Below are 11,478 nucleotides of genomic sequence, written 5' to 3' on the forward strand. Positions count from 1 at the left end.
CAGGTAGGTGTGTGTGTGTGTGTGTGTGTGTGTGTGTGTGTGTGTGTGTGTGTGTGTGTGTGTGTGTGTGTGTGTGCGTGTGTGTGTGTGTGTGTGTGTGTGTGTAATGTTGATTTATTTAAATGATCAAACATTGGCTTGAATCCTGCAGCTAATCTGTGATAAAATGATAAAATAACAATAATCATCATCTGACGTAACTAAAGCACTAAATGACGACCTCATTTATTTCTATTTACAGTGAAATCACAAAGAAAATTCCTGGAGCATTAAAAAAAAGCTTTATTTGTTTTCAAGGGCTTCAATTATTAATCGACACAAAAATTCAGATTTCTCTATATATTATACATTTATTACTAATTTCAAATTTCTCTATATATCGTCAGCACTAATAAAAATTAAAAATAAGATATGAAAAACAACAAAACAATAGAAGTTAATGTTGTCAAACTCTCAGCTGATGAAGCAAATGTAAAACCAGCACATTTTAAAAGAGAGTTTTGATGGGACATCCAGGCCACCTGCAAGATCGAGGTCAAAGAGTAACGTCTCAAACAGTGACCTTTATAAGAGAGATAACAAACCGCTGTGAACTTCACTCAGAACCAACGAGCTTTCTCGCAGCTTTGCATTATCCACTTTTATATGATAAAGCCCGGTGATGGACCACTGCTTAAAAAAGAAGAAAACGAGAAAGATGCCAAACATACGACACATGAACATTTAAATGTATCTTCTTAAATACATGATTTATTTTAAGACTTGGACCCAGCTTGTTTTTAAAGTCTGATCCTGAAACTAGATTCTCATCAGAATGTTTGAATTTGCTTGAACAAAGTTAATCAGTTGTTTTGTTCTTGAGGATAAATCTCCTGCAGGGATCTCGAGGTAACAGCGGCCTCTGCTGGACAGACAGAAGACAAACTCTTCATTCTCTAAAATAGAAACCGAATACAATGAATTAATCTTCAAACGTACAAGGGACATTCACCATTTTGTCCTTTATTCTAAAATGTAAACACAATGGCAAATGTTCATGTTTTTTTTGTGTTTCCACGGTGCTTTGCCACAGGATTTTTTCTTTCTTTCTTTTTTCCGAACTGAAAAGAGTTGATTGAATTCTGTGTCAGATTATTGCTTTAGAAATTATTAAAAAATAACAAACAGTAATACAACACTGCATCGCATAATCAGTAGTTGTACAGCTTATCTAAAGAAGCAGATCTCACAATGCACAGGTGACACCTACATTTTCACCACTTTCTAATTTTCTGAAAATGTTTAGAATGTTAGAATTTAAGAATGTTAAAGCAGCACTCAAAAAGCCAATTCATTTGCCTGAACAAAAAATAAATAGTAATCCTTACAATTTCAATACGGCCTCACTGTCTGTCAGTGCCTGTCAGTTCCTGTCAGTGCTTGTAAATAAGAAGATATTTTCTTATCAGTGGAACAAAATATGCAGGTGTATTCATCTTAAAAAAATATAACAAAACCCTGAGGCAATCTGACAGGAACACAGATGTAAGATTTATGCAGAATCATTCTCACTGGGACTTCCTGAACCTCAAGTCATAGATCTTGTGGACGACCAGCAGCAGAGCTCCAGACGTGAGGAGGATGTGGAAGACGTGAAAACCAATTCCAGCATCGACATCTGTAAAATGAGATTAATGAAGAACAACATTAACATAATGCATAAAAAGAAAAAGAAATCTGTGCTTTAACGAAGCAACATGAGATAAATGGAGGCATTGTTTGAAATGGAACATACATTCAGTAGAAATATGCTTTGTGATGGGGTTGCTCTCAAACAGACTGTTGACAGCAGTCACCTGGAAAGATGGAGAATCTTTCATTCACTTATTAAAGCATTAGAAAAAAAATCAGGAATAATGACGGTAAAAAGAAGGAGACTCAAACCTTCACTGTGTAGTTCGTAGAGTACTTCAGGTTCTTGAATTCAAATTCACATGTTTCATCATTTCTTTCCACAGAGCTACCACCATCATGAAGTTGTGCTTTGAATATTCTCTCAGGTCCATTGAAGATTTGAGAATGATTGCAGGTCACAATGATCGTATTATGGTCTTTGACCTCCAGCTTCAGATTATGTACATCCTCTGGTACTGTAGGAAATTCAAGAAAAACAGTTAAAACACTGTATGCGTCCTCCATAAAGTGATATTTCAACACTTATTAACAGTATAATGAAGTGAACAAGGGGACTTATATTTATTATGATGCAGATCCAGATAAGAATCCACATCTAGTGAATTTAAATATGGTTTCCTAAGAAGTCTGTTGGTCAGGTATTAGTTCCACTGAGTGCCGTTCTGGTTGTGCTACAAAAAGTTCAACTGGTTTCATTCTGTTTGTCACTGACCTCCAATCTCAGTTTTCTGTTGAACAGAAAGGAGATTCCCGACTTGACCGTACTGGTAATAGGGTTGGACCCAGCAGGTGTAGTCCATGTTTGGCTGCAGATCAGGAATGTTGCAGGTTCCTCCTGAAGGCTGTTTGAAACCTAGGTCACCTTTTCAGAAGATGTTGGTTTATGTTCCAGATAATAGATACAAAATTATAGCAACATAAAACAGCACTTTGTTTTCTGCTTATTTTTTTTGGGGGGGGGGGGGGGGGGCAAGTTTCCCATTAAGTAAGAATATTTTCCACTAATCAGTTCATATCATATATGCAGCCCTGCAAGCTTAGACTATTTCAGTCAGACAACTCACCTTCTTCTCAAGGAGAAGGCTGGGTTTATGATATTGCAGCCGGCCACCAAGGGTTGATAAAGATGATTTGTATTCACTTTAAGAGAGCTAATACGTCGTTCATCTTTCAGTCTATGATGTAAATCTATAGCTAGGGGTGCAACGATTAATCAACGTCTTCGACAAAAATCGATGACAAAAATAGTCGCCGATGATTCATTGGTTACGTCGCAGCGCGTTTTTTTCGTGCCGTGCAGCTGAACTTAACGTTCTACCGGTGGTGCTGATGGAAGGAGTGAGCCATCTCGCTTCCTTTCTATCTCTGAAAGTCGCGCATATGCAAAAGCGACACAACATGGACCAATGGTGAGGTCCGTTGCAACAGCATCGCGAACAAGGGAGGTGAATAGTTCGGGAGAATTTCACCCTTATCATAGCCCAAAAAACTATGTGCAATATCTGTAGATCGGACCTGCTCTCCATGGAAGCAGGACACGCGCATTTGAGGAGGAGGCACGTTTGACATCGTAACGTAAACGATGCAGACTCGCCTCGGTAAGATAGCCTGTTAGCTAGCGTGCTATATACATGTATATACCTGTGCGCAGGATTCTAGAATCCATTACAAAAATATGGTTCAAATTTTTTTTTTATGAGTTTAAAAGCGTAATGTTATCGTATTGACTGACAAACATCTTTTCAAAATCAAAATTATGCAGTCTGAAGAAGACTGAAGTTTCGTTTTTTTTTATGTTTTTATTGCTGATACTTTCCATGTCCTTTTTATTAACAGGAAAAAGGGAAACGTGAATTTAAATTTGTATTAGCACTTGGCCTGTCATTGGTTTTAAATGGACAAAAACGTGCAGCTTTTGTATCAACAGTACCCTTATATGCACCCTTTAAAAGCTGTTGGCTAAATAAGAGCAATTGAGAATTTGTGTCATTCATAATCCGATTAGTCGATTAATCGTTTCAATAATCGATATTTAATCGACTATCAGAATAGTCGTTAGTTGCAGCCCTACCTATAGCATGCATAAATATTAGCGTGGAGCGATGTAAATGATCGAAATGTCCAGATTACATTTCTATACTTCAACGAATGAGTGAAACCATCTCCAGCATCTTCAGAAGTGAAGAAAAAAAAACAAGGAAGAACAAAAGCATGAGGGAAGTAATCTATTTCACTTACCTGCATATTTGTATGAATCTCCACAGCCGCAGCGGTACGAAAGACTCGTATGATTCTGAATCACGTCTTTACATCTGTTACTGGTCGTGGTCCAGGTCAGCTGAGAGGATGTGTTGGTGGTGCTTATACTTGTGAAGTCTATTTTGAGATCTGCTGGGACAAGTGAGACATGTGGAACACAAACCTGAGAACTGACATCTCAGTCATTCCCTCCCCAGTGTCTGAGGACAGAAGCTGTCGTCCAGTGAGCGTCTACATACCACAGTCGATCCGGACTTTAACTTCAGTTGTGTCGTATACGTTGACATGGTTCTTGTCCTTGATGTGACCGATACACTTGTAGTACGTGAAAGGCTCCAGCTCAGATAGATTCTTACCCTTTTTGAAACTCTCAATCACCATTTTGCGGTAGTCCGAATAGATCACTTTAAGACACATTGATTATGTTATTAATCTTATTATACTATCATAAAACAATTATAATGGGAACAATTCTATATTCATTAATGTAAATTCACTTGTAGGAAACCACTGTTTGTTGCATTCATCAAGGAGCTCAGACAATACGTCATATTTATTTTCTCACTCATTTTTTAGCGTTGATGTTTTGTAATTAAGAATCTTAGAAAAATGTAGGTCACTTCAGTTTAAAGTGAAACTGGACATTAGTAAATTAATATCATCACCTCTTTCAATGTAAATCTATTTATAATGTTGCAGTCACACAAAGACCTTCTACTTACCATGACAGGTGTAATCAATGGAGAGGTTGCAGTTTGGAGGTAATTTTGTTTCAAATTCTACAGGAAATTGTTTTGGAGCATTTTGTTTTATATTTTTGACATCTAAAAAATCTGTGGAAAAAGAAGAGCAGACATTAAACATGAGGAAACAAGTTCTAAAGGAAATGCATTTCAAAATAACAGTACAAACTGTTATTCATACCGCGGGTGATGTTTCTGTTGAACTGAAAGGAAGTGTTGGTGCAGGAGGTGAAGGTGAAAGTCATATTAGAGCAAATGTCATCAGAACCAGGTTTGAAACAGACGGTGTTGTTGCCACATTGCAGATCTGGGATCATATCTGGGGTCGTTTGTAAAGAGCTGATGTCCCATCCAGATTGGTAACACACAGTAAAGTAGCAGTTGGCATCTTCAATGTCATGTTCACCTGAAATACACAAGGGATTAACAAATAGCTGCTTGTTTGACAGTACTATCTTTTAATTTGAAACATTAATTTAATCAACATAAATTCTTCTAACTCACTTATTGGATCTGTAATGGGATCATTTACAGTCATGCGTTCGCAGGGTGTTGGTCGGTCTTTATCGTCAAGTGTCACATTAAACTCATATTTAGTGCAGGGCTTCAGCTGTTTGATTTCATGGGATGAACTTGGATTGGAATGAGGAGCTGAGGATCTTGCTGCAGTCTGTGGTTTCCCTTCTTCATGAATCATTATGGAGGTAGGAACAGGGTTAACTGCAGAGCTTGTGATGTCAATCTGGAGGCCAAACTTGATGGGTTTTACAGTGTAATTACCTGCAGACAAAATCAAGAGAATTAAAATAAAACGGGTCATAGAAAAACACAGACACCAGATAATAACAATATGATCACCTCTACCAAGGAGGTTACATTTGACTTTTTATCATTAGTATTTTTGATAAATTATGAATCACTGTTTTCTAGAAATTCACATAAAAGTGCTTCACATACAATATGGATTAAAAAAAAGACATTTAAAAGACAAAGGAAATACAAAAGTAAACAGCAACATTACATTAAAAAAGATTCTCGATGAAGAAAATCTAAAATTATGTTTTTGCGCATACTGGTTCAGAACCAAATTAGAAAAATCCAGATGTTGAATTTTAATGTGGTTCCATAAGCGAGGTGAGGTTCTAGTTATAACATAAAATGTTGTAGAGAATATATGATTTCATGAACTGATACTCACACTCTAGCAGCGGAGCTGTAGAGCGACGCACTTCAAAGAGAAAAGAGGAAAACAAATCATCACTACATGATCAAGCACCATCTGTGAAATAATCAGTTGTCACTATGACAAAATGTCTTCAATCTCTGAGTCACTTGGAGCAGATACAACTCACAGTAACAAGTGCTGCTGTCACTGTCTGCTGTCTGAACTCACATTAATACACAATCTCATCACACTCTCACATGTTAAAAGAGAAAATTCCAACCTGGGGTGGTGTTATCCACTGTGTTGTTGAGCCAGTAGTCTTCAGTTGAGGTCAGGGAGGAAGGGCCTTTCGTGTCGCTGGTTGTAGCTGAGGCAGTGGGAGCATTGTCTGCAGGAAGGAGAGCACGATGGAGGTCACCTTCACTTGACTGCCAACAGTCTTACCTGATACGATGCTTAACTACGGTGGCTGAGATGTGTCAGACAAGCGTTTGAACGAATAACACAAACCTGCTGAAAGTGTTGCTGCTTTAATATTAGAGTCTTGTCTATTTGAGGTGTGTTCTTCCTGTTTGGAGGCTCCAAGCATCTGGTGCCCAACACCATCTAATTTTTAACAGCCAAATTTATGTTGTGTCTTTACATTACATGTCATTTAGCTGATGCTTTTGTCCAAAGCGACTTACATTTTTAGAACACTCAGCATTTATGAGGGGCCATTTTAGGGTTTCAGTATCTTGCCAAGGACACTTAGGCATGCAGATGGTAAAGAGTGGGATTCGAACCAGCAACCTTCTTGTTGCAGAACACCCATTCTATCCCCTAGGCCACGCTCTCTCCTCTTTACAAACGACTGCTCGCTTTACCCACACAACTGTGACTTGACCACTTCCAGTCACTGCTCATTTCATTGTCAACAATTGTTGTAGCTTCTTTATTTGTGTTGTGGCTTCTACATCTGTGTTGTGGCTTCTACTTTCTTGTTGTGTCTTCCACATCCATGGTCTGGCTTCTTCATGAATGTTGTGGCCTCTACATCAGTGTTGTAGCTTCTGTATTTGTGTTGTGGCTTCTACATACTTGTTGTGGCTTCAGCATTTGTGTTGTTGCTTACTTGGTGTTTCCAATTCAATTCTGTTCACAGAATACATAAATAAAACGTTTCTTGATTTCTCGACTAATTACAGCAACAATGACATACATTTTTTACATTCATTTGGGTTTACTCACTCACCTGGTACATAGGACACTTGACCTGGAATCACAGAACAGAAAAAGTGTGTCAACTGTTGCGTTGCAGTTTTTTTATTTGTCATAATAGTGAAGCTGAATGTAGTGGAGAATATGTCAGATCAGTGTTTTTTAGAAGAAATCTTAATTTGAACTTTTATAAAAGCATTTTCTTCTCCTTGGTCAATAAATCTCTGGTGGGAACGATCAGTCGTCAGTGGGAGGCGGCGCTGTGCAACCTGGTTGCCATGACGATGTGGCAATTAGCCTCACTTGTTATCTCAGAAGACAATCCACCACTTCCTGCCTGACACTAAAACTTAGTCACACACACTAACACCGTTTGGACGCATCACTCAGCATCTTCGTCCACCTTCGTATAAGTTCAAGGTGGTGAAGTGATCAAGCTGGAATTCCTCTGTGTCATTGTCTTTTTAATTATTGTATAAAAAGAAATGCTCTGCTGTTTAAACATTTGATTTTGATTTGTTCTGTATTGATATGTTTTTTTTCCGTATATTTTGTTGTTTTATTTGGATCATGGTTTTCATATAAGCCATGACTAGTTTCTACCACACCCCACATGTATTTTTTACATTTCATTTATTTACCGGAAACAGTTCAATGCTTTGTGAGGCTGTCTCATCACTGATGAGTAGCCGACTTCAGTAACTTCCCAAAGCATTGACCTACAGACAGGTTCATCACTTTTCCCTATTTGCAGCGCGTTTCTGTTTTAACTTGTGTTGTGTCCTTCAAATTGATGAAGTTGTGTTTCTTAACTTGTTTTACGCCATTTACAGATTTTTTTCCCTAGATGTTAAGACTTTCATGACACGTGCCAGGACTCAACGTTATTATTACATTACAGACGATAACTTACATTTGGTCAAACCAATGATTCCAGCCCAGAGCAGCAGGATCTTGACACCACAGAGACCTGCCATATCCAGGAGTCAGGGTGTGTTCTTGTCACGACCACACAGCACAGTCCTAGAGGGGACCGACCTGCAGATCTCAAGACGCCTGATCAAAGCTTAATTAAAATTCTTAACACGACTCTAAGAGAGAAGTAAGTTCTCAACATATGTTTTCTGTCTCATCAGTTGCCGCTTCTTCCTCTCCTTCTTCGTCTTGTTCCCCAAACCCTGAACCTCGCCTCTGGTTTCAAGTCGAGCGAGTGCAAGTCACATTGAAAAGAGGCTGCCTTCACCTTATCGCTCAGTGACAGGAAGCTTCATTTTAGGCTACGCAGCCAAGAACAGGAAGTCTCACGTCGTATCTTCACTTGCTTTTGCTCAAGCGTGAAAATCTTGAGAATAATAATAAGAAAAGAGAGAAGTTTAGCTTAAATTCAAGGGTTGTTTTAGCTGTATTACACTTTTGGAAACATGCTTAATAGCTGAAGTTTAACCGCAGTTATAGAGTCGACCGACGAGTCTATGAAACAAAAACAAGAACCTAGAGATCAACTCACATCAATTATTTCTGTGGAAATAAGCTTGAACCCATTATAGGAACAGACAATGTCTCCAACAATGACCTCACATTTTTAGGACGATGGTCTAAATACGGATTTCCTCCTAAGACACTGAAACATATGGTATTTGGTTATTTCCACTTCTGAGAGTATACTGTAGATTCTTGTAATCAGGAAGTGGCTCTTAAGGCCGGCGCATGGTTCTGCAACTGCGGCTTTTCACGCAGTTGTGTCGATGAACTCGTTTTAATTTATGGTTCCCCAAGGGTTGCGCGTGTTGCAAAGCAATTCACATCCAGGACACTAGGTGGAGTAACGTTTTTTGTCGAAGACGACCTTAGAGACGCCTTCTTCGTGTGTGGCAGTCATCGTCGACTGTTTATTTAAATCGCCACTGCTGCTCCTCAGAGCCTTTTTACTGGAGGACAAATTTGTCCCTGATCTTCCTCCACAGCTTCGATCACTCGTCGACCTGCAAACCGACGTTAGCCAAGATCTCCTTCCAGGAATTGCAGGCCATCTGCGCGTCCTTGTATTCCGTCAATGACGGGTTATACAAGTGGTCATATTTTCAGATCTCTTCTGACAAACGCTCTTCTATTTGGTCCATATTCGTTCTTCTAAACCTTTCCTGGTTTCTGCCGGTATTATGGGGCATGAAACCGGAAATGTGACTCCGGAAAGGATGTAGTTAGTGGACCAATCACAGCCTTGTAGGCTGCGTGAGGCTTGCAAATTTCAGTTATTTTCCACGGATCCATGTGTCGAATAAATCAAAAATACAATCATCTGCCACAACGTGAAACTGTAGTGTTAGTACCATGGTCTGTTATCAGTTTAATTTGCACGTATCTGTGTTAACAGATTGTTAAACTCATACCACATTCCTTCCCTAAACTTAAGGGAGGGAGATTAAAAAAACAACAAACTTTTAAACAAACCAACACACAAATTGACAGGGGCATAGCCTTCTCGTTGGAGGTAAAAAGCAAAGTATATGTAAACTTCAGCGTCCACAGAAAAATAGTGTTGAGTGTTCTGGGTTCAGTCTGAGCAGGAAAGTGATGTGAACAAAAAGGTTCACATCAAGGTTCACAAAGAGAAACGTGTTAGGGAAGATCATATGTTGCTCTGGATCACTGGGCTTTTTTAAAGTGTCTCAGTACTATCATTACTATTATTTATGTATTTTTTTTAAATGGAGAATTAGGGCCATATGAAGAAAAGCAAAAGACTCTGGTCTTAATCACATTATGACCTGACAGTGCTGAAAGTGTCCTAAATGTCCATGTGTGTTTCTCGCTGCTGTGTGACAAACTAACCACAAACAGAAAAAGAGAGAACACGTGGCCGGACAAGTGACGCAGCCACTGGCAACTTTAACCACGATAAAGAAGTAGAGGTGAAGTAGAATAAACTAATGTAGAAGTAGAAGACGGAGACGGAGAATTAGACTAAAGAAAAAGTAAATTTGACTAAAGAAGAAGATGTAAATTGGATTAAAGAATAATAATAATAAGAAGAAGTTAATTGTTCTAAAGGAAGAAGTTAATTGGATTAAAGAATAATAATGATAATATTAGTTAATTCTACTAAAGATGAATAATTAGACTTAAAAAATTGTAAATGAGACTAAAGAACAATAATAATAATAATAGTAAATTGTTGTAAAGAAGAAGTAGACCCTCCTCATCCCACCTCCTTCTCTCATCATCCCTCTTCCTTCTCCTTCTCTTCTAATCTTCTCCTTCTCTCCTCATCACTCTTCCTTCTCCTTCTCTGCTTCCCCTTCACTCCCTCTCCCCTCCTCCTTCTCTCATTATTGAATAGTTTTTTTCATGTATTTTGTTGTTTTATTTGGATCATGGTTTTCATATTTGCCATGACTAGTTTCTACCACACCCCACATGTATTTTTACATTTCATTTATTTACCGGAAACAGTTCAATGCTTTGTGAGGCTGTCTCATCACTGATGAGTAGCCGACTTCAGTAACTTCCCAAAGCATTGACCTACAGACAGGTTCATCACTTTTCCCTATTTGCAGCGCGTTTCTTTTTTAACTTGTGTTGTGTCCTTCAAATTGATGAAGTTGTGTTTCTTAATTTGAGGTGTGTTGGGCTCTCTGGGCTTCCATAGACATGGACAGAAAAAAAAGGCCACTGTAACTTCCTCTTTATGAAGTTTTAACGTTTCATCGTCAACCTCTTAACCAAAGGTGAAGCTTTCTCTGTCTTTTGGGTTCTTTCTTTTTTTGTGTCTTCAGAGCAGAGGCTGAAACAAAGTTGTGACATTCACACTGTTTTGCCAGAGCTCAAACGCCCCATGATCCCTCTCCCTGAATCCATCTACATGTCTGAGGTCCCTCATGTTTTCTCTGTCAGGGATATTTCTGAATTTGGCCTGTTTTGCATACTTCACATATCAAAGACCCCCCCCCCCCCCCTCCTCTCTGTGACAAGCTCCCCCTCCTCCCACAATCTGCTTTAATCGTTTAACAATGTGTCTAACATCTCTGACTACACTTCTTCATTTTGAACACCGCACTTCCCCTTTTTATTTTTTCCCCCCTCTCCAGGCATTCCAAAGTCATTTATTCGGTCTCAGTCTGCTTGGCCCGCGTCGATCTGCTCTGCTCTGCCACGCACACACGCACACACATGCACGCACCGGGCAAGCACGCAGACTCTCACACACACACACACACACACGCACACACACACACACACACACACACACACACACACACACACACACACACACACACACACACACACACACACACACACACACACACACACACACACACACACACACACACACACACACACACACACACACACATAGCAACTGGGGTTGAAGTGAAGAGCTTGCAGAGACACCCCCCAAAAAACTCATGTCACATATAGAATGAACATTAGTGACAC

General features: G+C 39.2%; 1 protein-coding gene across 1 annotated transcript; it reads right to left on the reverse strand.

Moving 5' to 3' along the window:
- Positions 1-264: 264 nt before the first annotated feature.
- LOC128457606 (receptor-type tyrosine-protein phosphatase C) lies at positions 265-8,273 on the reverse strand. Its single transcript, XM_053442386.1, has 14 exons — positions 7,955-8,273; positions 7,076-7,096; positions 6,122-6,229; positions 5,875-5,904; positions 5,181-5,456; positions 4,858-5,082; positions 4,656-4,766; positions 4,173-4,337; positions 3,913-4,062; positions 2,387-2,536; positions 1,924-2,129; positions 1,775-1,835; positions 1,552-1,657; positions 265-935 (listed from the first exon to the last, which is right to left on the reverse strand). Exons 1-14 carry the CDS (start codon positions 8,016-8,018, stop codon positions 929-931), a joined length of 1,680 nt encoding a protein of 559 aa, XP_053298361.1. The 5' UTR covers positions 8,019-8,273; the 3' UTR covers positions 265-928.
- Between the last annotated feature and the right edge of the window lie 3,205 nt (positions 8,274-11,478).

This window comes from Pleuronectes platessa, chromosome 2, assembly GCF_947347685.1.
Source record: "Pleuronectes platessa chromosome 2, fPlePla1.1, whole genome shotgun sequence".
In the NCBI taxonomy this organism is placed as follows: domain Eukaryota; kingdom Metazoa; phylum Chordata; class Actinopteri; order Pleuronectiformes; family Pleuronectidae; genus Pleuronectes; species Pleuronectes platessa.

Coding starts and splice junctions, on each gene's coding strand:
- LOC128457606 (XM_053442386.1), bottom strand. CDS start 8,018: ATGGCAGGTCTCTGTGGTGTCAAGATCCTGCTGCTCTGGGCTGGAATC. Junction 5,905..6,121: donor AGTGGATAACACCACCCCAG/GTTGGAATTTTC, acceptor TTCTCTTTGAAG/TGCGTCGCTCTACAGCTCCG. Junction 4,338..4,655: donor CATTGATTACACCTGTCATG/GTAAGTAGAAGG, acceptor TGTGTCTTAAAG/TGATCTATTCGGACTACCGC.